Source organism: Acanthochromis polyacanthus, chromosome 7, assembly GCF_021347895.1.
Source record: "Acanthochromis polyacanthus isolate Apoly-LR-REF ecotype Palm Island chromosome 7, KAUST_Apoly_ChrSc, whole genome shotgun sequence".
NCBI classification, from domain to species: Eukaryota; Metazoa; Chordata; class Actinopteri; family Pomacentridae; genus Acanthochromis; species Acanthochromis polyacanthus.
In genome coordinates, this window is record NC_067119.1 from 107591 (window position 1) to 134510 (window position 26920).

Here is a 26920-nt window from a genome sequence, read left to right on the forward strand (position 1 = left end):
TTGAGTTTAGCTCAGGATTCTTTTTACTTTACATCCAAAACCTCCAGAATGTTCACTGAGTCAGAATTAATAAACAGACCTGAGCTTCCTGTGATCTAACTCAGGTTTGCTCCAGAGCTAACATTAATGCTAACATTAAAAATAATCATTGTGTTTGAGAAACAAGTCTTTATGGAAGAAAAACTGTGTCTCTGATTCATCCGCCTCCCTTTTACTTTTCCTCCTGACAGGAAATTAAAGAGCAGATAATAAGCATGAACACACACACACACACACACACACACACACACACACACACACACACACACACACACACACACACACACACACACACACACACACACACACACACACACACACACACACACACACACACACACACACACACACACAGGTGAGTCCAGGTGAAGCAGGTTTTAATGGTTACAGGTCAGGTTCACATCAACACTTGTTTAAAATAAACTCACATTAAATCTCTTTACTTAACGTCACGTCCCTTTAAATAACGAAACAAACTCTAAACTTAACAACTTGGACCAGAACATCCTCTGTTCCACCATCTTAGATACGTAGAGTCAGAACGCTGACGGACCACTGGAGGAGAATTTATTCACTACAAAAATAACTTTATTCTCATGAACAGCAGCTGGTTGTTTACTAAACTAAACCCTGATAGTGTGTTTACAAAACAAACACACACCAGAGCAACAATGTCTGATGTGTTAATCTGTTAATGTTAGCATGTAAGGCTAACCAGCATTCTGCCTACAGGGAGAGTTAGCATGTCATTAGCTCCACAGTAGCACTAATCAGGAGGTCTAGAAGGAGTCATAGTTCCTCTAATCAGAGCTCATCTTTGGTCAGATGGAGATGAACTAGTTGGGCTCAGATGGAGTCCAGATGTTGGTGAGAACCTGACCAGGTGGACCACAGTGGATGGATGGTCCTGACTGTGAGGTGATGCTCTTTGGAATCATCTAACATCTCAGAGATCTCCATCCTGGTTGATGTTTGATGTCAAGATGATTCTGTTGTAATAATATAATTAGTGAACACCAGTTAGTATGAAGATAATTAGACAGGAGGGGCGGGGCTTAGCAAACCACCAGCTGTAGTTAACGAGGCGTCCTGCAGTGGAACCGGTTTATTATCTAATAGTGAACATTACAGAGAACACGTGTGCAGAAAAACACGGAGACAACATGGACACGTATGTATGTGTGCGCATCTATGTGTGTATCTATGTGTGTGTGCATGTTTGTGTGTATACGTGTGCATATGTTTGTGTATCATTCCTCTGTTTCTTCTTCTTCGCTGTAGTCGCTCAGAGGAAACTCTCGACTCTCCTTGTGTGTGTTGTAGCTTTTCCTGTGCATCACACACTCCTGGTCGATGATCGCCTGAAACACACAACATTTATTAAGATATTATTTATTTATTCTACACCACCTGGATCAACATGTTTAACAGGCTTTACCAACACTGTCTTTTCTCAGTTCATGTCACTTATTTTAGTATAAATGTGGATTATATAAGAAGACATCTGTGAATACTTTCCATCAGAACATTTATTCTAAGATCAGGTTCAACAGATTTTATTCTCATTAAATCTGAGTCAGTTTGAGCGACATCTGAGGAACTATTAAAGATAAAAACCTGAAGTTTTATCTCTTATTTCTCATCACGTCACTGATTCAGGATCTGGAGTTCCATCTTTGAGCACATTAACGGCCAAACCTGCAATCAGAGGTGAACCCGTGATGTTTTCTGAACCGTAAGCAGCTGCAGGTCCCAATAATAGAAAACTGAACTCATAAAATAGATGAATATGAAATACTGGGACACAGAAATGAGTGAAGTTATTTTAGTTTCATTTTCAGATCTGACTGAGCAGGTTGGACAAGTTGAACTATGAAAACTGAAGTGCTGAAAGATCGTTTGATCCAAGCAGAGTTCTGGAGGTTAAAATTCAAGCAATAATCAGAAATGATCGATCTGTTTGTCCGACATTACAGATTCTGGATCAGTGACATGATGAGAAATAAGAGAGGAAATGATCTGAGGTTAATCCTCCTGTTGTCTTCATTTATAGCACCAAAAAATATTGTTTCCTTGTCTGTAATGTGTGTGTAATGATGGAGTATTAAGCAGAAATGTTTCCTCTGCATCTTTGAAGGCAACAGCCTTTGATCTGTGATCAGTCTAATCGCTGCGTAATGACTCCACACACACACACACACACACACACACACACACACACACACACACACACACACACACACACACACACACACACACACACACACACACACACACACACACACACACACACACACACTCTTCCTGCTTCCTGTTCAGACCTGCAGCTGATTTAAACCTTTCCAGGTAAGTCCAATGACATCATCTGTTTTCACTGAGCCGACCAATCAGCACACAGAGGCTCTCAGGTTTCAGAGGTGACAGGAAGAGGATCAGAAGTACATCCACTGTTTCTGCTTTGTTTGTTGTTTTCCTCATTATATCTCATAAAGGACAGGATTTAAATCTCAGCAGCTCCTTCCAGCTGCAGCTGTTCTCTTTATTATATTATTATAAGTATATTTATTATTATTGTTATTCTTATTTAGGACTAGATTAAAACCAGGTCACCTCTCCTGGTCTGGATGTTGGTCAGAAGCTTTACTACATTAACTGGTAACACTCCTCAGTAACGCTGCTGTCTTCTGAATCTACAGTTGGTTTGTTAGACCAGCGAACAGCAGCAGGAACCCTGAGTATATCACTTAAATGTCAATGATCAGTAATCAGATTACTTCTAATAGCAGAGTATCCTCTTTGATGTCAAAGTACAAACTACTACTTCAGTCCTTTGTATGTCCTGCTTTATTTCTGGTGAGACTCAGTCCTCCTCAGCATGGAGAATCCACTCATTTCTACAGCCCCAGATCATCACACCTCCACCTCCATGCTTCACTGTCAGGACCATCCATCCACTGTGGTAGTCCTGGTCAGGTTCTCACCAAACATCTGGACTCCATCTGAGTCCAACTCATTGATCTTCATCTGACCAAAGAATGTTCTCCAACATCAAACAGCATTACCAGGAGGACCACCACTTCTAGACCTCCTGATTAGTGGAACTATGACTCCTTCTAGACCTCCTGATTAGTGCTACTATGACTCCTTCTAGACCTCCTGATTAGTGCTACTATGACTCCTTCTAGACCTCCTGATTAGTGCTACTATGACTCCTTCTAGACCTCCTGATTAGTGCTACTATGACTCCTTCTAGACCTCCTGATTAGTGCTACTATGACTCCTTCTATAGCACTCTGCTGTTCTCAGCTCATTTTAGAACCATGTTCATCAGTCAGATTTTGGAGCCTTAATGTTTAGTTTAGTTTTCGTACTGGATTTGTTTTTAATTCTTCATCAGAGTAAATATTCTGCTGTTGTACTTAGAAATAGTACAAATATTGAGAGTGAGGATTTAAGTGATAGTACACAGGAATGTACTCACTGCTGCTGTAGACTATACACGACAGCAGTACTTCTGTCTTTAGTGCAGTTGGCAAACAGCAGCTAGCTACATGTCACCTGTTCACTACTAGTCAGCTATGTGTCACTAGCTACTAGTTAGCTAGTGACACTGGAGATAGTTAGCTAGCTCCAGTGTCACTACCAGTTAGCTAGAACAGACTTAATAACGTCTCCTGATGTTTCCAGATGTATATTTACCATTTTCTCCTCTCGGACTTCAGGGTTCCGCAACAGGAAGCAGAGAGGAGCGTACAGGATGTTGATGACTCCGATAAACACCATGAGGCAGGGAAAACCCACCGCCTGCACCAGAGCGCCCCCCGTGGACGGTCCTGGAACAACACAAACACCAGTCACTTCCTGAAGATGATGGATCTGCTCACAGAACTCCTGGTGTCTTTATCTGGAGATGACAGATCAATGATGTAGTCCGTTACCGATAGCGAAGCCCATACACAGCGCCACGTCGGCAATGGCGTAGACGCTGCCGTAGACGGAGGCGTGGCGGATGTCGACCAGGTAACCCATGATGGCCATCATAGAGGAGTCCACCATACCTGAAGAACCACAACACGGCTGTCACCACGGTAACACAACAACATGATGAGGCTCATCTTTCAACAAATCCTTCAAGTTCACGTCAGGTCAAGAAACTCGAGTGAAAACTTAAAGTTCCTCCTAAAGTTCTGCTCCAAATGTTTCTTTATGAATAAATTTCCTATTTTCCACTGAATTGAGTTTAAATCCGTGAACATCATGATCGCTTATAGACAAGCAAACAGTTTCACACTCATCAAATTAATAATAATTTATTGTCTGAACAAAGAATCTTTCAATAATTAATATTAAACTAAATCTTGAGTCTCTGTCATATGAATATATAGTAGTTTTATCCATAATTTATTAGTTTCAGTGACAGATCTTATTGAAGCTTCAGAGTTAAAAATATTTTAGTGCTACCTTCTCCAAAAAAGAATTATTCTAAAAGTCATAGAATCTTTTTGGAAAATGTTACTATTTAAGGCAGTTATATGAAAAAAAATGTTCAAAATTTACTATGCTGAATTTGATCTATAAAAGTCTGCAAAGAATATTAATGCTCCAGTAAAAGTAGGAATTTTAACTAAGTGCCTTTTTTCAGCTTTGAAACTTAATGTAGTGAAATCTGTGAAAAAAACCAGAACAGAGCAGATTCATTTTTTAAAATATTTTTTTTTCAGGTAGAAAATGTTTGTACTGTAATTCATTGAACTTCTGTAAAACATTAAGCAACAGAACAACTTTAAAAACTATCTGGAGCAGAAGATGAAGATTTTGAAGGGTACCATGAACTTAACAGAAGTTTAAAAAAAATCTCTGACATGAACTGTGAAGATTCAGTCTGACAGTCAATAAATTTGTTTGTTTCAGCACAACAGAAGAAACTAAAGAAATTAAAAATGTAAACATTAAACTGATTGATAGATAGAAATAATATAGTTTCTCTTCCAGGATCAAACATAATCAAACCAAACGTCTGAGTTAATTATGTTTAATTATTGTTTAATGATGTCGAAGAACTTTGATGTTTGAAAACTAAAAATAAATGAAAATGTATGATAGTCACCGATAGCGAAGCCCAGACCTCCGTTTGGTCCAATTAGACCGTAGATGCTGGTGGCAAAAGGAACCTACAAACATAAACAAATATACACAAACACACAAACATAAACACAAACAAAAACACATGTCACTGCTGTTAAAATGTGAATTTAAAATGCTAATAAATAAAACATTTGTGAGCAAATTAATTTAAGGAAAGTAAAAATCAAAGGCTTAGTTGTCCACATTTATCAGAACACTGCTGGATGAATCCATGATGGATCAGTGGATGAATCCATGGTGGATCAATGGATGAATCCATGGTGGATCAGTGGATGAATCCATGGTGGATCAATGGATGAATCCATGGTGGATCAGTGGATGAATCCATGGTGGATCAATGGATGAATCCATGATGGATCAATGGATGAATCCATGATGGATCAATGGATGAATCCATGATGGATCAGTGGATGAATCCATGATGGATCGATGGATGAATCCATGGTGGATCGATGGATGAATCAATGATGGATCGATGGATGAATCCATGGTGGATCAGTGGATGAATCCATGGTGGATCAGTGGATGAATCCATGATGGATCAATGGATGAATCCATGATGGATCAGTGGATGAATCCATGATGGATCGATGGATGAATCCATGATGGATCAGTGGATGAATCCATGATGGATCGATGGATGAATCCATGGTGGATCGATGGATGAATCCATGATGGATCGATGGATGAATCCATGGTGGATCGATGGATGAATCAATGATGGATCGATGGATGAATCCATGGTGGATCGATGGATGAATCAATGGTGGATCAGTGGATGAATCCATGGTGGATCAGTGGATGAATCCATGATGGATCAATGGATGAATCCATGATGGATCAGTGGATGAATCCATGGTGGATCAGTGGATGAATCCATGGTGGATCAGTGGATGAATCCATGTTGGATCAATGGATGAATCCATGGTGGATCGATGGATGAATCAATGATGGATCGATGGATGAATCCATGGTGGATCGATGGATGAATCAATGATGGATCGATGGATGAATCAATGATGGATCGATGGATGAATCCATGGTGCATCGATAGATGAATCCACGGTGGATCAGTGGATGAATCCATGGTGGATCAGTGGATGAATCCATGATGGATCAATGGATGAATCCATGGTGGATCAGTGGATGTATCCATGGTGGATCGATGGATGAATCCATGGTGGCTCAGTGGATGAATCCATGGTGGATCAGTGGATGAATCCATGGTGGATCAGTGGATGAATCCATGGTGGATCGATGGATGAATCCATGGTGGCTCAGTGGATGAATCCATGGTGGATCAGTGGATGAATCCATGATGGATCAATGGATGAATCCATGGTGGATCGATGGATGAATCAATGATGGATCGATGGATGAATCCATGGTGCATCGATAGATGAATCCACGGTGGATCAGTGGATGAATCCATGGTGGATCAGTGGATGAATCCATGATGGATCAATGGATGAATCCATGGTGGATCAGTGGATGTATCCATGGTGGATCGATGGATGAATCCATGGTGGCTCAGTGGATGAATCCATGGTGGATCAGTGGATGAATCCATGGTGGATCGATGGATGAATCAATGATGGATCGATAGATGAATCCATGGTGCATCGATAGATGAATCCACGGTGGATCAGTGGATGAATCCATGGTGGATCAGTGGATGAATCCATGGTGGATCAGTGGATGAATCCATGGTGGATCGATGGATGAATCCATGGTGGCTCAGTGGATGAATCCATGGTGGATCAGTGGATGAATCCATGATGGATCAATGGATGAATCCATGATGGATCAGTGGATGAATCCATGGTGGATCAGTGGATGAATCCATGGTGGATCAGTGGATGAATCCATGATGGATCAATGGATGAATCCATGGTGGATCGATGGATGAATCAATGATGGATCGATGGATGAATCCATGGTGGATCGATGGATGAATCAATGATGGATCGATGGATGAATCCATGGTGCATCGATAGATGAATCCACGGTGGATCAGTGGATGAATCCATGGTGGATCAGTGGATGAATCCATGATGGATCAATGGATGAATCCATGGTGGATCAGTGGATGTATCCATGGTGGATCGATGGATGAATCCATGGTGGCTCAGTGGATGAATCCATGGTGGATCAGTGGATGAATCCATGGTGGATCAGTGGATGAATCCATGGTGGATCGATGGATGAATCCATGGTGGCTCAGTGGATGAATCCATGGTGGATCAGTGGATGAATCCATGATGGATCAATGGATGAATCCATGGTGGATCGATGGATGAATCAATGATGGATCGATGGATGAATCCATGGTGCATCGATAGATGAATCCACGGTGGATCAGTGGATGAATCCATGGTGGATCAGTGGATGAATCCATGATGGATCAATGGATGAATCCATGGTGGATCAGTGGATGTATCCATGGTGGATCGATGGATGAATCCATGGTGGCTCAGTGGATGAATCCATGGTGGATCAGTGGATGAATCCATGGTGGATCGATGGATGAATCAATGATGGATCGATAGATGAATCCATGGTGCATCGATAGATGAATCCACGGTGGATCAGTGGATGAATCCATGGTGGATCAGTGGATGAATCCATGGTGGATCAGTGGATGAATCCATGGTGGATCGATGGATGAATCCATGGTGGCTCAGTGGATGAATCCATGGTGGATCAGTGGATGAATCCATGATGGATCAATGGATGAATCCATGATGGATCAGTGGATGAATCCATGGTGGATCAGTGGATGAATCCATGGTGGATCAGTGGATGAATCCATGATGGATCAATGGATGAATCCATGGTGGATCGATGGATGAATCAATGATGGATCGATGGATGAATCCATGGTGGATCGATGGATGAATCAATGATGGATCGATGGATGAATCCATGGTGGATCGATGGATGAATCCACGGTGGATCAGTGGATGAATCCACGATGGATCAATGGATGAATCCACGATGGATCAATGGATGAATCCACGATGGATCAATGGATGAATTCATGATGGATCAATGGATGAATTCATGGTGGATCAATGGATGAATTCATGTTGGATCGATGGATTAATTCATGATGGATCGATGGATGAATTGATGGTGGATCAATGGAATAATGTTCAGATGAATGGATGAGTACTCACACACAGCAGACTGACGCCGACGATGAACATCCCCAACATGGAGCAGAGCCACCTGGAAACAGAAAACCAGCAGCAGTTACCAGGAAGCTCCAGTATCAGGTCTGAACAGGACTTAAGATCCAGTTTCCAGAAGAGTTAATCTGCTGATTTAACCGCTGGACGGATTCCCAGGAAATGTCTTCATCAATGTAAAGCTTAAAAACCGGAGGAGAGATTAAGTTCTGTTGGAGGAGTCAGAGTTTATCTTTACTGATTAATACAGAAACAATATTTATTAATATTATTATTATTACTATTATTAAGACAGAAACTCAAACAGTCCTTTGAACCTTTTCAGAACCAGAAGTTATTGATCCCCGAGGCCAGAGCCGAACCGTTTCCAACCTGAACCTTAAAACCACGTCTTCAGGACTCCAAAGGTTCGTGGAGAATGATTCTGTAGACGCTTCATGTCTCTGCTGGCATTTTTTGTGGTTGCTCTGTTCATTTTTAACAAGCTAAGAGTTCCATCAGACAGAGGTTCTATCTCTGATTTATTGGGTCTCTGGTAGATCTGTTCAAAAACAGTCATCACTGGTTGATTCTAACCCAAAAACATCCCATCAAAGGTGCGACCTAAAGACACGGTAAGCTGGACTTGTCAAAGATGAGGTGTCTTTCCACTGCAGGATGGGATGTTTCCAGGAATAAACAGCTGCGATCAGCACGTTAACTCTAAAATTACACATCAATATCCAGGATTTTATATGCTTTTGTACATAAATATTGCAGTTTTTGATAATTTCATATGGTAGTATCCAGTTTTAAAATTTTTTATATGGTAATATCCAGGGTTTTGACGCTTTTGCGTGGTAATATCCAGGTTTCTTAAATTTGTGAGGATTAATATTCAGGTTTTTGACATTTCTGAGGGTAAATATCCAGGTTTGTGACACTTCCTGGTGGTAAATTCTACATTTTTGGCACCTGTGTGTGGTAAAATCCAGGTTTTTGATTTTTTTGACAGTCAATATCTAGACTTTTGACACATTTTTGTGTTAATATCCACATTTTTGACATTTTTATGTGGTAATATTCACATTTTAAAATTCTTTTATGGTAATATCCAGGTTTTTGAACATTTTATGTGGTAATATTCAGGTTTTTGAAACTTTTATTTGGTAATAACCACATTTTGAAAGTTTTTGTATGGTAATATCCAGACTCAGTTGTTAAATCTAGATTTTTGACACCTGTTTGCGGTAATATCCATGTTTTTAACATGTTTGTGTGATAAAATACATATTTTTGACACTTTGGTGTGGTAATATTTAGATTTTTGATACATTTGGTGATAATTTCAGTTTTTTGACTATTAGGTGTGGTCACAAGTCGATCTTTGAATCTAAACCAGGTAAATATTCAGGTTTTTGACAATTTGGCAATTTGATATCCAAGTTCTAGAGTGGTAATATCCAGGTGTGCCAACACAACAACAACAACATATACCACCAACCGTCCCATCTTGTTGGCCAGAACGCCAAACAGGTTTGTTCCAATCAGGTAGGAGATGCTGGCAGGGAGGAAGGCCATACCTGCAACACAACACACCTGTAAGAGGCAGCATCGTCCACACAGCTGCTCAACAACGTTCAGGAAGGAAGGAAGGAAGGAAGCAAGGAAGGAAGGAAGTTGGTAGCAGACTCTGGATCGTACCAAGTTGCCATTTAGGAGAGCACATGGTCTGCATCATCCAGATGGGCAGCGTGGGCTCCAGGATGGCCACGCCCATGTTGGCGAAGCACAGAGAGCCTACAGGTGAGCAGACGGACAGACACACCTGGAATAAAATACATTCCTGCTGTTCTTCCTTGTTTAGTGGTCAAACTGAAGAGTCTGAATTCTTCTCATTTCAGACAGTGTCTCTACAGGATCGTTCTGGTTTATTTATTCCTGCTGTACTTACATTTAGAGCAGCTATGATCTCAGTCCACCAACATTTGAACAAAGCTGAAATCTAAACCTGCATCCACTTGCAGACAGTTGAGTGGAAGCTTCTTACCTGCACTGATGAGGATGTACGGATCTTTCAGGAGCGTCAGTAGCGGCGTTCCCTCCACACTCTGAAACACAAACAGGACACCAACAAACTGAGAAGACAAGTTTTACAATAACTTCTCAGTTTATTATTCACAGACAAGCCAACACTTGATTTATAGTGATGTTTTTAATTGACCAGTCAGGTTTCTTCTGACTGGAAATGACTGGCTCAAAACTTCAAAATGGTTCAAAGATGGTTCGAAATGGTTCAAAGATGGTTCGAAATGATTCAAAGATGGTTCAAAATGGCTCCAAGACAGTTCAAAACGACTCCAAGATGGTTCATCTTACTATTGAAATTTCTTGTAATCAGGCTTTTTTTTATATGATTTTTTTTAGGATTGTATTCCTTAATATTTGAACTATAAAGTGAATTGACATCCTAAATACCAGGATAAATTTACCTCAGTATACACACGTGGACAAAATTGTTGGTACCCCTCAGTTAAAGAAGGAAAAACCCACAATTCTCACTGAAATCACTTGAAACTCACAAAAGTAACAATAAATAAAAAATTATTGAAAATTAAATAATCAAAAACAGCCATTACTTTTGAATTGTTGATTAACATAATTATTTAAAAAAACAAACTAATGAAACAGGCCTGGACAAAAATGATGGTACCTCTATAAAAGATTGAAAACTATTTGACCAGAGTGACATGATTAACTCAGGTGTGTCATTTAATTGACATCACAGGTGTTTCCAAACTCATAATCAGTCAGTCTGCCTATTTAAAGGGAGACAAGTAGTCACCCTGCTGTTTGGTGAAAAGGTGTGTACCACACTGAACATGGACAACAGAAAGCGAAGGAGAGAATTGTCCCAGGACATCCGAAAAAAAATTATAGACAAACATCTTAAAGGTAAAGGCTATAAGACCATCTCTAAACAGCTTGAAGTTCCTGTGACAACAGTGGCTCATATTATTCAGAAGTTCAAGACCCACGGGACAGTAGCCAACCTCCCTGGACGTGGCCGCAAGAGGAAAATTGATGAGAAATTGAAGAGACGGATCGTTGGAATTGTATCCAAAGAGCCCAGAGCAACCTCCAAAGAAATTAAAGGTGAACTCCAAGGCCAAGGTACATCAGTGTCCGATCGCACCATTCGTCGTTGTTTGAGCCAAAGTGGACTTCATGGGAGACGACCAAGGAGGACACCACTGCTGAAAAAAACTCATAAAAAAGCCAGACTGGAATTTGCAAAAATGCATGTTGACAAGCCACAAAGCTTCTGGGAGAATGTCCTTTGGACGGATGAGACCAAACTGGAGCTTTTTGGTAAGGCACATCAACTCTATGTTCATAGACTCAAAAACCAAGCATACGGAGAAAAGAACACTGTCCCTACGGTGAAACATGGAGGAGGCTCAGTAATGTTTTGGGGCTGCTTTGCTGCATCTGGCACAGGGTGTCTTGAAAGTGTGCAAGGTACGATGAAATCTGAAGACTATCAAGGCATTCTGGAGAGAAATGTGCTGCCTAGTGTCAGAAAGCTTGGTCTCAGTCGCAGGTCATGGGTCTTCCAACAGGACAACGATCCAAAACACACAGCCAAAAACACCCAAGAATGGCTGAGAGAAAAGCGTTGGACTATTCTAAAGTGGCCTTCTATGAGCCCAGATCTGAATCCCATTGAACATATGTGGAAGGAGCTGAAACATGCCATTTGGAGAAGACACCCATCAAACCTGAGACAACTGGAGCTGTTTGCTCATGAGGAGTGGGCCAAAATACCTGTTGACAGCTGCAGAACGCTCATTGACAAATACAGAAATCGTTTAATTGCAGTGATTGCCTCAAAAGGTTGTGCAACAAAATATTAAGTTATGGGTACCATCATTTTTGTCCAGCCCTATTTCATTAGTTTGTTTTTTTAAATAATTATGTTAATCAACAATTCAAAAGTGATGGCTGATTTTGATTATTTAATTTTCAATAAATTTTTATTTATTGTTACTTTTGTGAGTTTCAAGTGATTTCAGTGAGAATTGTGGGTTTTTCCTTCTTTAACTGAGGGGTACCAACAATTTTGTCCACGTGTGTATAAACTAAACTGTGACCTGACATAAAGAAATGCTCTGACGTAGTATTTTCATCTGACTGATCACATTTATGAATTCTTCTCAACCACAGATGGTAAATAACAGCAGATCAGCAACATAACGACGTTTTAAGGTGGACTCACCCCAGGAGAGATCTTCGAAGGCTGCAGGATGCAAAGCTGCAACGCTGGCACACAAATAGAACGGAAGACAATTAATATATTAAAACAATCGACAATTTGGACAATTCATGAGCAATTTTGAAGAAAAGCTGTCTAAATTCTATGATTTCAGCTTCTCCATGTGCATATTTACTGTGACAATAAACTGAAAATCTCTGGACCAAACAAAACATTTAAGGAAACCCTGATACACATTTTCCACCATTTTCAGACATTTTAGAGACCAGACAGCTGACTGATTTTGTCTGAGAACAAAACCTGTGGTGGTTCGGAGCTTCAGTCTTTACAGTCTCACCTCCATCAAACAAGGCCAGGAAGGCAAGGATCAGGAAGGGGGCGCTCTTCCCCACGAAGTCGTACATCACGCTGCCGAATGGCGCTCCGACTGAAACACAGCAAAGAATGATTCTGTGTCATCTTGAATATACTAGTTCTATTGAGCATTAGGCATCCATGAAGTCTTTGTCATGGTGCCCGTTGCAAGGTAAACTCCCACCTTAGTCTTTGTCATGGTACGCGCTGCTAGCTAAACTTCCAATCAGTCTTTGTCATGGCGCCCATTGCTAGCTAAACTCCCACATTAGTCTTTGTCATGGTACCCGTTGCTAGCTAAACTCCCAATCAGTCTTTGTCATGGTGCCCGTTGCTAGCTAAACTCCCACATTAGTCTTTGTCATGGTACGCGCTGCTAGCTAAACTCCCAATCAGTCTTTGTCATGGTGCCCGTTGCTAGCTAAACTCCCACATTAGTCTTTGTCATGGTACCCGTTGCTAGCTAAACTCCCACATTAGTCTTTGTCATGGTGCCCGTTGCTAGCTAAACTCCCACATTAGTCTTTGTCATGGTACGCGCTGCTAGCTAAACTCCCAATCAGTCTTTGTCATGGTGCCCGTTGCTAGCTAAACTCCCACATTAATCTTTGTCATGGTGCCCATTGCTAGCTAAACTCCCACATTAGTCTTTGTCATGGTTCGCGCTGCTAGCTAAACTCCCACATTAGTCTTTGTCATGGTACCCGTTGCTAGCTAAACTCCCACATTAGTCTTTGTCATGGTACGCGCTGCTAGCTAAACTCCCAATCAGTCTTTGTCATGGTACCCATTGCTGCTGAACTCCCACAGTGCTCTCTGCTTTAACATGAACTGTAGTCTGAGTGACGCCTCCTCTGGTCTCTATAGTATTAACCAGGAACTACAGCTGATCTACAGTATATTTTCTAACATGCATAACCTTCTTCTTCTTCTTCTGCCCAGTCAAAATAATAACAATGAATCGTTGATTTCTTCAATTCACAGACTACAACTCGTCATACACCGATTCCGTTAAAAAATGTTCCCTATCCATGAATATAACCATCTTTTATCATTTCAAGGGATTTGGTGGTTTATACATATTTAAATGTTAAACTGAGATCTGAATTCTGGATCATAAAGATAAAGTCAAGACACTTATTTAAAACAACACCCAAAGTTCTATCCATTAAGAAGAATAAGTTCGACATTATGAATTAACCACATAAGTGTAAATGTTGACCTTATAGTGTTATTTATGGTGAGAATTTACCAAAATAATTTACATTTTAGCGATAATACCCGACAAACATCATACAAAATACTACTTTACCTGACTATAATACATAATAAAGTATAAAAATGAAAAACTGTGGAGATTAATTTGACAGAAAGAGCAAAAAACATGAAAACCCTTTGGGACTGTCCCATCCTGAAACCCTTTTGGTGGAGGGTTGTGGGAGCAATTCAAACTATGTTAAGGTCAAGAAAAGCTATTACAAAGCTTTGGCTCAAAGCTCACGCCCCCACTCTTGAGCAGTGGCAGGAGGGTGTGAAAAAGGTTTATGATATGGAAAAAATTACAGCACAACTCCATTTGAATATTGAGGAATTCAGTGATCTTTGGGCTCCAATATGTAACCACTTTGGTTGGACAAGCTAGACTGTATGCTGGTGACCATTGTCATGTCTTTCCATATTTTCGTTTGTTTTCTCATGGGATGTAAATTTATTTAAAAAGAGAAAAAAGAAAGAAAAAGGGGAAAAGGAAACGGGTAAAAAGAAAGGAATAAAGTGTATATGCACAGATTTATACTGTAATTGTACAGTACTACCGACATATCACCTGTTATTTTTTGTCGTTTTTGTATATATTTATATATATATATTCATATATGTCTTTGAAAATGCAAACTGAAATTTGCATTGTTTAATATAAAAATTTGTTCCAAAAAAACAAAAAAAAACATGAAAACCCAACACTACCCATCTAACTAAACCATCACTACTTTCCTGCTTCATTAACTGTTTAAATATCAACAGTAGCTGCAGTATTTTACAGTAGTTTGACAGTAATATATGAGCTGTTGGTCTCACTCAGGACTCCCATGGCCAGTCCTCCCAGAGCCACGCCCATCGCGATGCCTCTTTCCTCGTCATCGGTGTAAACGCTGGCCAACATCCCCAGACCTGAAGATACAACGCTCACAATCACACTGACTATAACGTATAATAATATAACATCAATAATCTGTTAAATGTTTCCACTTACATTTTTGTGATGTTTTTGATTAAATTTTGTTTTTACAGTTTTGAGACTTTTAAATTCATTTTCTTACGTTTTTTGGGCAGTATTCTGATTAAAGGTGAGTTTACAGGTGAGTTTAGTCCATTTAATATACCTGCCACTGAGGAGAAGGACGAGCCGATTCCCTGCAGAGACCGAGCGAAGAACAGCAGAGCGTAGGTTCCTGAAAACGCAAACACTGACAAACACAACAACATCAGAGGAAACACGACAACATCAGAGGAAACACGACGACATCAGAGGAAACACGACGACATCAGAGGAAACACAACGGCATCAGAGGAAACACAACGACATCAGAGGAAACACAATGACATCAGAGGAAACTCGACGACATCAGAGGAAACACAACGGCATCAGAGGAAACACAACGGCATCAGAGGAAACAACGACATCAGAGGAAACACAATGACATCAGAGGAAACACAACGACATCAGAGGAAACACGATGACATCAGAGAGAACTCAATAAAACCTTTATTTAAACAAGAAAAGCACTCAGAGTGCAGACCTCTGCCAAGGATAGAGAGGAAAACAGGAAACCCATGCAGTAAAGGATCATGAGCTGGAATCAAACCTGCATCTCTGACACAGTTCTGTTTACGAATCACCTTCTTAACCAGTTGAGCTATCTGGACACCTTGCTCCAATTTGTTGGACAACACACTAACCTATGATGTTTTTGTCATATTTTGGACCACATACTAAAACATACTAAAAAATTCAAAGTGATCCAGAATCCAGGATCCTTTCTGGATTGCCACCAAAATTAAATCAGCTCTTCCTCTTACCATAGTCTACATCCCTTCAAGATTTCATGTGAATCTGCCCAGGCATTTTTGAGTTATCTTGCTAACAGACAGACAGACAGACAGACACACAAACACCGGGTGTCACATAACCTTCTTGGCGGAGGTAATAAGATGACGACTTACTGATGGTAGACACAAACATGATGATGAAACCAGCAAACATGGGGATGTGGTAACCGATCCTGAACAGAGAGAAGCAAAGAAGTCAACAAACATTTAAATTTAAATAATATTAACAAAAACAAACAACAATAATAATAATAAACAATAATAATAAATAACAATGAGATACCTGTTGGTGAGCGGACCAACAAACGGGTTGACGAGCAGCTGGACGAGAGCTTTAGACGCAAACAACAAACCAACTCGAACATTTTCCTCCTCAAGAAAAACACTGTCCTGAAGACAGGAGGACTCCTGGAGGAGGAAACAAGGAGACAAGGACAGGAGACAAGGAAAGGAAACAAGGAGACGAGGACAGGAGACAAGGAAAGGAAACAAGGAGACGAGGAGAGGAAACAAGGAGATGAGGAGAAGAAACAAGGAGACGAGGAGAAGAAACAAGGAAAGGAAACAAGGAGACGAGGAGAGGAAACAAGGAGACGAGGAGAAGAAACAAGGAAAGGAAACAAGGAGACGAGGAGAGGAAACAAGGACACAAGGAGAGGAAACAAGGAGAGGAAACAAGGAGATGAGGAGAGGAAACAAGTCAAGGAAACAAAGAGACGAAGAGAGGAAACAAGGAGACAAGGAGAGGAAACAAGGAGATGAAGAGAGGAAACAAGGAAAGGAAACAAGGAGACGAGGAGGAGAAACAAGGAAAGGAAACAAGGAGACAAGGAGAAGAAACAAGGCAAGGAAACAAGGAAATGAGGAAAGGAAACAAGGAAAGTAGACAAGGAGATGAGGAGAGGAAACAGGGGTAGGAGATGAGGAGACGAGGAAAGGAAACAAGGAGATGAGGAGAAACAAGGAGAGGAAAAAAGGAGACAAGGAAAGGAAACAAATGACATCAAAGTAAAAGGAGGAAAGGCGACAGATTGAATCAGCAATGAAGATGATTATTGATCATTGATGTATTGATTATGAAATGATGAACTGCCGTCCACCTACAGCGGTGTCATTGACCTCCGAGGTCGGTCCGGTCGGGTCCGTAGGTTTGGTGTCCGGCGTGGCTTCGGCCCGGTTCTCCTGCAGGCTGAAGGTCTTGTTGTCAAACAGGGACACCAGAGGAGAGAAGGTGGAGGGAGGCTGCTCCGACTCCGGACCCAGGACCGGAGCACTGTGGCTGGGCTGAGGCAACCGTGGGAGCTGGGAGGTCCGGAGGTCAGAGGAGGGGAGCTGTGAGGCCACGGTGCCCAGGCGGGAAGCACCGAGGCCGGGCAGAGGGAGCAGGGAAGGCTGGGTGGTCTGGGGCTCCGGACTGGGGTGCTCCATGGCATAGAGAAATGTTGGGATGATTGGCACTGGAGGAGGAAGATCGATCCATTAGAAAGTCACACATTATAACGATAATTAATGACGATCCCAAACTGTCCTGTTACCATAGCAACTTCTGGTCAGGTATTGTTATTACTGTCAACAAGGACCAAGTGATTAGATTCTGGCAGTGATGCAGCTTACAGTCTGGATCCACGGATTGGATAAAGATTTCTGTATCATAACCAGATAGCGGCACGGTGTCATTGTAACCATGACAACCAGTACGTCAGCTGCCTGCTGACAATCACACGATTGTGATCCTACCACAAATCCACCACTGAGAACTTATCGGGAATAATCCGTCAGAAATGATACAAAGACTGATCAACCTTCTAGGAGGCGCTCTAAGGGCTTTTCTTGTTGATAAAGTGACACTGAATAGTAAAAACAGTCACTCAGATGCACCACAGTAAGACTGGAGGAGACTTTTAAATGGAGAGAAGTTCTTGGAGACTTCTTCGAAGTTCAACAGATGGCTGAGGGTAACTGGATTAACTGTGATGGCTCCCACAGTTCAGCACAATGTGTTTAGCCATCTTATTTTGTCTGAGCAACAGTCCAAAATACAAAATGATTAAGTTTACCCTAATTAAAGATGGATAATATTTGACTTTCATGTTTGAAAAACGACATATTTAGAAGTTACTGCTATAAAATGTGTATTTTAGTCCAGATTGATTGGTAGAATTTAATAAAGGGCCTCAGCAGCAGAGAGCTGACAGTAAAAGAGCAGAAGATTTCACCTGAGAGAAGACAGGAGGAGACAACCGTGAACTCTGACAGAAGATTTCAAAGTTCACGGTCAGGAGGTGATGAGTGTGTGTTTGTGTGTGTCTATGGATGGCTGTGTGTGTTTTTGTCCTCTGCAGCCTTTACTTTCAGCTCTGACTCTAACAGCTGCCGACAGTTTCGACCTCGAGGGTTTCCGTTGCGTCACAGATCTGACTTACTGAGTCTCCATGCAGGAATTCAGCTGAAACTACAGCCAAAATCGGCTCATCAATTGGCTGCTAACAATCTCAAGCTATTTGGATCATCAATTAATAGGGGGGACACATTTTGTAAGAAAAAGTCGTCTTAGTTGGATTACGTTGATTTGTTGTTTCTTACTTTAGAATAGCGCTACTTTTTTAGCTTATAACTGAAGAAGGAAAAGAGGGTTTTACTTTGCTGGTCAGCAAGGTAAAAACCGGCCCTCCAGAGGGTCCAATCCAGCTCTCAAAGTGTAAAAATTACAGAAAAGACATTAACAGCAAATTGTTCCTAAAAATGTGTAGACCTCACCAAGTTTTTTTGTCTTGTTTCTGTTGTGTTTTGCTTTTTATTGGTCTGACTTTTGTCGTTTGTCTCAAGTTTTTGTCGTTTTGTTTCTTATTTTTGTCATTTTTTGTCTCATTTCCATCATTTGTCTCATGTTTTGCCCCTTTGTAATTTTCTTGTCAAATCTTTTGGTTTTTTTTTTGTTTGGTGCTGTTTGTATCATTTTTTTTGTTATTTTGTGTCTCACTTTTTTTGTTTTGAGTCTTGTTTTTGTAGTTTTGTCTTTTTTCATCAGACTTATGCTGTTTTGATCAAAGTACAAGAGCAGACACAGAGGAGCAAAGAAACCAGAAAATATTCACAATGTGACATTAAACTGAAGATCTTTGAACCAAACATCTGAGGAAACCGATGGTAGATCAATAACAGCAGTTAACATCTGAATTCTTGTACTTCGTGATGCTATTTGACAAAATGTAGACAGCTATCTCTGATGACTAATGAGAATAAACGCCCATAAATCAGTAGGAAAACAAACGCTCCTTGTGGCTGCAAGAGCTTCCTGAGAATCAGTCTGTTGTCAGGTTTTCTTCATCACCACAATAATCCAGCGATAGCCGTCTGTACATCCATGACAACATCACAAACATGAGCTGCTCACAGATAATTCAGCTGCTTCAAAGGGAGAGAATTTGGCAAAATGGAAACAAACGTCTCTGATGTCTATTTTCAGTAAACGTCCATAAATCACTAGGAAAATAAACATTTCTTGTAGCTCCAAAGTTGCCTGAGAATCTGTTTTTTTTTAAAGTTTCATCTGTCCATCCACAACTTTATTCCAAACTGGAACTGCTGGGAGATAATTCAGCTTATTAAATTAAATAAGCTGAAATGATGTAAATTTGACAAAATTTAAGTGAATATTTCTGGATTTATCTTGAGAATCCCAGAGTAAAATGTTCCTTCCGGCCGCCTGAGAATCAGTGAAGTTCTAAGTTCCTTCAGGGCCACATTAATCCAGTGATATTTGTTGGTGAGATTACCAACATCAGCCACCAACAACTAATTCAGCTGCTTTATGTGGTGTGAATTTGGCAAAATGAAAACAAGCATCTCTGATGTCTATTATGAGTAAACGTCCACAAAATCACAGGGAAACAAACGCTGTAGCTGCCTGAGAATCTGTCTGATTTTACGGTTTCATAAAGACAAACATCTCAATAACCCAGACACGGCGGATTATTACAGCTACACCACAAAGGAGCTGCTGAAACACAACTCAGCCACTTTTAATGGGAATTATAGGAGCACATGTAATCAGAGAAAGAATGAAATGGGGCTCAAGTTGTTGCTCTCAGTGTAAGTCGTTAGATTTTCATTATGAGAACCTGTTAGAACCAGATCACCCCCTCAGAAAAACATGATGTGTTGTTGGTACGATGCGCTGTTGGTACAATGTGTTGTTGGTACAATGTGTTGTTGGTACGTTGTGTTGTTGGTATGATGCGCTGTTGTACAATGTGCTGTTGGTACACTGTGTTGTTGGTACGTTGTGTTGTTGGTATGATGCGCTGTTGTACAATGTGCTGTTGGTACACTGTGCCATTGGTACAATGTGTTGTTGGTACAATGCGTTGTTGGTACGCTGTGCTGTTGGTACAATGCATTGTTGGTACGTTGTGTTGTTGGTACAACGTGCGTTTACTTACCGACTACAGTCAGCAGCATGTTGTCGAGCAGTAGAGCAACACAAACCACAACCAGGACGAGTCTGGGAGAACCTCGACTCTGATGGAGCCACGCCATGTCTACACAAACACAAACAGTCATATAATGTCTCCACAAATACAGTCAAACAATGTCTACACAACCCCAAGACAAACACTTTCATCTTCAGAGGATTTCACATCGACTGAGAATCAATTTCTTCAATCCACTTACAAAGACCATTTGTATCATAACAGCCTTTAGTTTCTCAAGACTGCTGTAACTCTTAATTTTCAAAGATGGACTCATTAAAACATATGAATCTTCATCACTTAAACCAGTTATACACTTTCGTTCTTTCACAGATTCATTAAAGATCTTCTGGAAAAGTGACAAAATCTTCTGGATCATAAATATACATAAAGCAAGTTGAACTATGACTTTTGTTGATGCATAAAGTTGTGTTAATCTATTTTTCTTAGTTTCATGGCCTCTTAACTTGTCCTGAGTGTTTCCAGTTAACTACAGCTGCTGACTCCTCTGATTCAGTTTAAATAGAACTCATTAAATCCACTCAGACTCAAATACTACAGTGTGAACGTCTGAGGAGCTCAGCAAAGATCTGAAGAAGAAAATCAATGACTTGATCACGTTAGAAAGTCACTTGAAGCAATTGCAAAGATGCTTCAGGAAATGACATGGAGAAAGAAAAGGCCTTCTGGAGGAAAGTTCTGTGGTCAGATGCAACAAAAATCGAAGGTGAGGCCTTTAACCCCAAGAACACCAAACCTACCATCAAGCATGTTGGTGGCAGTATCATGCTCTTTGGAACTGGAGCTTCACACAAAGCAAATTGAATAATGAAGGAGGAGGATCACCTCCATGTTCTTCAGGAAAACCTAAAACCATCAGCAGAAGGTTGATCTTGGACACAGTTGGAGATGTCAACCAGACAATGAGTCCAAACACACATCAGACGTGTTAAAGAAATGGTTCCATCAGGCTGGAATGAAGGTGCTAGACGGGTCACCCCAAAGTCCTGATTTAGACCCATCAAGAAACTGTGAACAGATGAAGAAACAAACCTATTCTGGTGCATTTCCACTAAATGTGTTGTCTTTCTGACTCAGACTTGAGTCTGTTAAAGTGACAGTACAATGATACTGCCACCTCCATGCTTGGCAGTAGGTACAGAGTCCAGCGGAGTCGAAGATACACCGGAAGACTGAAACCAGAAGAACTGAACTGATGAAGAAATTGACAAATTTATCCAAATATTAATATTTCTGTTTTCAGATTTTGTCATATTTCCAGAAAACCTTGAATAAATCTAAGAAAATACCAAAACTCATGATTGCTTCTTGTGCCAAAGCTTCATGTGTTTCAATGATTCCATTGTAGAAAAGAGTGTTTAGAGGATTACAAACTCAAGACTGTCATGATAAAAATGGTCTTAACAAGTGGATAGAAATTTGTGTTCACAACTGTAACTTCAGCACTAATCATCACTTGTTTGAGCATGAAGTCAATTTATGGAAAATATAGGAAGCACAAACATCTTAGGCTCATGCACGACACCAGCATGTAAAGACCAACAAGTCACAAGGCAGGTCCCAAGTGAAGATTAACCTTTATAAACAAATGAAGAAGCATAAAATAGAAAATCATACAATTTCTGTGGTAAAATCAGTGTCTGCATCTGTATGATGCTCTCTGGCCTCATAATATTCATGTGGTGCAATAACAGAGTGAATTCAGAGAGCAGCTGTACAGAGACCGAGAGCTCCTTCATATCACATCTGATCTTTAATAAAACAACAGAACAGCCTGTTATTATCAGACACTCGGCATATTAGTCTGAGCCTGCAGACCAGAGCGTTCTCTGCTTTTACGTGGCGGTTTGGTATCTGTAGTGTTCAAATGTGGGCAGCCTGAACGTCCAGAGGCTGCAGATACTCTACCTTTACAACAACAAATCAATGTTTGATCCAAACCTACAGCGAACGGAACTTACAGAAGAAAGACTGATTTATGGATCGATTCCACTGAACTCTCCTGAGTCCAACAACTAATGAAGCACATCAGTGAGCTCTAACAGGACATAAGTGAAATCTAATCTAGTGTCATCGAAAGAGTCAAATGGCAACAAAAGTACAAGTCCCAAACCAAGTCCATAGCAACGTCAACACACACTCAGGTTCAAAGTAAGGACTAAAAAGGGACAAGTCCAAAAGATCAACAAGTCCCCCAAACCAACTATCAAGTAATGACCAGCCCGTTCCCCAGAAAAGACCAACTTTGTCCTAGATCAAGACGAAGACAAAGGGATGAACCGAATCTTTGGATCTCAAAATAAACATTCGGATACCACTGTAACGACCGAATATTCGGATATTCGGGTCCAGCCATAAGATCAAGTATGAAGTAATGGCTAACAAGTCTCCCAACCAACACGTCTCCCAAGTCAAGCCACAAGCTGAGACTAATGACTGAAGTCAAAACTCAAGGAACTTCTATCAAATCCAAACCAAAAGGGTGTCAAGTCCCACATAAAGGTGAACAACTCCCAGTGTGAGTCCCAAGTAAAGGTCACCAAGTCCCACATCAATTAAAAGTAAGAAACAACAAGTCCCTTTTCAAGCCCCAAAGACTTCTGTCTCCCAAGTCAAGTTAAGACTATCAGTGTTCCATGTCAAATCCAACAACAAATAGTGTTACATATTGTTTAACAAGTCCCCCAGGTAAAGACTAACAAGTTAAATCCAAGTAGTTCCCCAAGTCAAGTAACAAATATAGATCACTGGTCTTCTAAGCAAGAAAACAAAGATCTACAAGTCTCACAAGTAAAGACCAACAGCCCCCCCCCCCCCCCCCCAAGTCAAATACCAAAAAACAACCCATGTGCCATAAGATAATAACAAGTAAAGCCAAAGCCCAATTAACTACCATCAAGTCCAAAACTGAGTGAAGCCAATAAAGCCAAGTCCCAAAATACCTCCAGCAAGTTTCCCAAGTCGAGTATAGAGAGAAGACCAACAGGTCCTCCACAAAAAGACCAACAAGTCAGCAGATACCAAGGTAAGTCCTGAGTCAAGACCATTAAGTCTAAAGGGGATACAACATGCTTCCATCTTTTTTAAGTCTTTATGCTAAGCTAGGCTAACTAGATATGTACTGAACACAAAAGACTGTAATATGTCTAAACAACTTCTGCACAGACAGAATAAAAAAGGAAGATGGTTTTGTTTTCTACGGTTTAAGGAACTACCATCAGCAGGTTATCACTGATCAGGTGGTGGCGCTAACACAGCATTTAACAATTTATCATCTAAAACGAGACAGCATTTTTGAAATTGTTTTAACCTTTTTATTCTCACATTTATCTCGTGTGCGACAACTGAACGACAAAGTTTCAGCACGTCGTCGGGGTTTCTAGATTTTCCGTTGTTATTATGAACGTCACACTGTTTTCTGTTTGTCTGCTGATTGTTTTAGAGGCTTTTTCCTCGCTGGCTAACAGAGTTATCTCACATGCACACATCTCCCTTTATTCTCTTATCTCTGCCCATCTCGTTTGCTTCACCCCCACCTCTCTCTCTCGGCTGTTTGATGGAAAATTGATCTGAAATGTAATTTTGCGTCTGAACCTTTTGTTTGACGCCACAGAGGAACCTGCTGAACTTGAAGAAGCCTGGAGATCATCTGAAGTTCCCAAATGTCTCATTTTTTATGTAATAAGATTCCTGAAATGTAGCTTAATACTGCCATTTCTTGATTTAAAAAAGAGTTTAAATGAATATAAACCAACTGGAAGAGAAGCACCAAATATAATAAATAAAAATGATGAATAAACAAAAGCAAAACAAACAACTGAAAATAGCAATAAAAGCAAAATATATTTTAAAAGTCAGAATAATCAAATCAAACATATGAAGTGAATGGACAACTGCAAAATAAAACAATAAGTGGATAATTCAAAATAGAAATGCAACAAATCAGCAAAATAATAAGAAACAATGACGATAGAGAATCCATCTTTAATCTAGACAGAGTAAAAACTCAGTTGAAACTAAACCCTTAGCCAAATTTAAAAAAAATGTAAATAAAATTCAGTTAAATATAGTAAATATGATTTCAAATAAACTAATGAAATACAGAGAACTGTAATGTAAGAAAATGCAAGCTATCTTGAAGCAACAAACTTATAAGTAAAGAAAACTGAAAAAAATCCATTTATATTTGAGTGAAAATTTTAATAAAGCTCTCCAGATGCAACTGCAACAGAATTCACATACATGAAATCAAAATGATATTTGACAGTTTAAGTGTTTAAAATGTAAAAATCTGATATGTACCAACTTTAAAACACAGAAAATGAACTCATCGTTATGTTTGAAACAGGGTTTCTGTATCAGAGAGCAGACAAGGTGGGACCTACCTGGACGGCTGATGCTCGTTGTTCTTCTTCCAGCTGCTGACTGACCGACTAAATATCCGGCCTGAGGGGAGGAGAGATGAGAGGACAGAGGGAAGAGGAAGGAGGTGAGGAGAGGAGGACGATTCCTCTCTTTTATTCTGATAATGACCCAAACAGACAATATGGAGACACACACACATTTACACGCTGATCAGTGACACTCAGTGTGACCTGTGTGCGCTTGTTTTTCTGTCCTAGCGGGGACCTGAGGGGGTTGTACAGCTTGTGAGGACACGTGTGGAATACGAGGACCGTGCAGGGTTCAGGCTCAGTTTTAGGGTTTAAAGAAGAAGCCAAATGAACCTGGAAAGACATAATGTCAGTGAGAGAGCTCATAAAGACAGAAGTCCAGGGAGAGAGAGTGTGTGTGTGTGTGTGTGTGTGTGTGTGTGTGTGTGTGTGTGTGTGTGTGTGTGTGTCAGTAATTGTGAGCATCTGCTGTCCTTTTATTGAAGCCCTGCAGGCTGCAGACCTTATCACGCACACACATCTACACACACACAGCAGCTCTGTTTACACGGGACTGTTTCACGTGTGTTCGTCATACATGCAGCCGCATACATGCATATGATAAAAAAACACTCGTCAAAGGTCATGTTTGACGGAGATATCAGCCACAGAGGTACCTGCTGACTTCAGCCCGGCGTTTTCCAAATCATCCATCACATCTCAGACGTCTTTGCTTCAGTCCAGCTGCTGGTTTCAGGTCAGGGATGGAGATAAAATCATGGAGGCACCTGAGGGTCTGAGAGGATCCCAGAGTTTAGTGACGCTGCAATCTGAGAGACAAGGATGTTCATCATCAAGTTTTATCAAGTCCTGATTATAGAAGAAAGGGATCATTCTTCACTAACTAAATGTGAAAAAAATCTTCCCTCTGATTCATCTGGTTCTTCATCTCCAGTAACTTTATTAATGATCAGAGTTCTACCTTTACACTAGCAATATTTCCAGAGTAAGTTCTAGAGTAGACCGACTGACAACTATAGCTGTCAGTCGGTCTAATCTAGAACTTGCTACATGACATTTTGGGAGGAAAAAACATATTATTTCTGGTAAAAAGTGCAACTAAAATAACTAAAAAAGCTGAAAAGTTACCATAAAAAGGCAAAAAATCACACAAAAAAAGAGCCAAAACTACCACGAAAGGTTCAAATATGCCAGGAAAACCACCCAAAAAGATTTTGAACTCATTTTTGTTCATTTTTTACTGACAAAAGACAGGTTTCAAATCATTGTGGAAAGTTTTGTGTCATTTTGGTTAAGTTTTGAGTAATTGAAGGAAAGTTTTGAAACATTTTTGATTAATTTCATCCGTTTTGCACAATTTTCTACTGTTTCTTTTGCTGCATATTTAAACGTTTCAGGGTAATTTTGGCTCTTTTTGGGGTAATTTTGCAATTTTTTGTGCCAATTTTGAGTTTTTGTCACAATTTCATCTGTTTTGTGATAATTTGGTTCTTTTTGTGGTGATTTGGGGTGGTTTTCTGGCATATTTGAACCTTTCAGGGTAGTTCTGGCTCTCTTGATCTTTGTCTTTTTATGGAAAATTTCCAGCTTTTTTATTATTTTAGTTGCAGTTTTTACACTAATTCAGATGTGTTTTGCCTCCTAAACCATCCCATGTAGAAAGTTCTAGAGCAGACCTACCAACAGATATACAGGTGTCGGTAGGTCTACTCTAGAACTTTCTCCAGTTGTCAGTAGGTCTACTCAAGAACTTTCTCCAGTTGTCAGTAGGTCTACTCTAGAACTTTCTCCAGTTGTCAGTAGGTCTACTCTAGAACTTTCTCCAGTTGTCAGTAGGTCTGCTCTAGAACTTTCTCCAGTTGTCGGTAGGTCTACTCTAGAACTTTCTCCAGTTGTCAGTAGGTCTGCTCTAGAACTTTCTCCAGTTGTCGGTAGGTCTAC

The 26920-nt window shown here is 40.3% G+C and overlaps 1 protein-coding gene across 3 annotated transcripts in view; it reads right to left on the reverse strand.

Annotated features, from left to right (window-relative positions):
- Window positions 1-399: 399 nt before the first annotated feature.
- Window positions 400-26920, reverse strand: part of LOC127534652 (chromaffin granule amine transporter-like) — a 39476-nt gene continuing 12955 nt past the window's right edge. For 2 of the 3 annotated variants that reach the window (XM_051950405.1, XM_051950404.1), the window contains exons 2-19: window positions 25636-25754; window positions 24971-25031; window positions 20535-20633; window positions 17197-17549; window positions 16376-16500; window positions 16207-16265; window positions 15366-15449; window positions 15061-15153; window positions 12968-13057; window positions 12634-12677; window positions 10405-10465; window positions 10059-10154; window positions 9859-9937; window positions 8364-8415; window positions 5147-5210; window positions 3978-4097; window positions 3739-3872; window positions 400-1400 (exon numbers count right to left, since the gene is read on the reverse strand). In XM_051950405.1, the coding sequence (XP_051806365.1) occupies window positions 1290-1400; window positions 3739-3872; window positions 3978-4097; window positions 5147-5210; window positions 8364-8415; window positions 9859-9937; window positions 10059-10154; window positions 10405-10465; window positions 12634-12677; window positions 12968-13057; window positions 15061-15153; window positions 15366-15449; window positions 16207-16265; window positions 16376-16500; window positions 17197-17549; window positions 20535-20631 (1662 nt within the window). In that variant the 5' untranslated portion in view covers window positions 20632-20633; window positions 24971-25031; window positions 25636-25754 and the 3' untranslated portion in view covers window positions 400-1289. Of the gene's footprint in view, window positions 1401-3738; window positions 3873-3977; window positions 4098-5146; window positions 5211-8363; window positions 8416-9858; window positions 9938-10058; window positions 10155-10404; window positions 10466-12633; window positions 12678-12967; window positions 13058-15060; window positions 15154-15365; window positions 15450-16206; window positions 16266-16375; window positions 16501-17196; window positions 17550-20534; window positions 20634-24970; window positions 25032-25635; window positions 26031-26920 lie in introns of those variants that run through there. The other variant, XM_051950406.1, reaches the window with a different exon arrangement.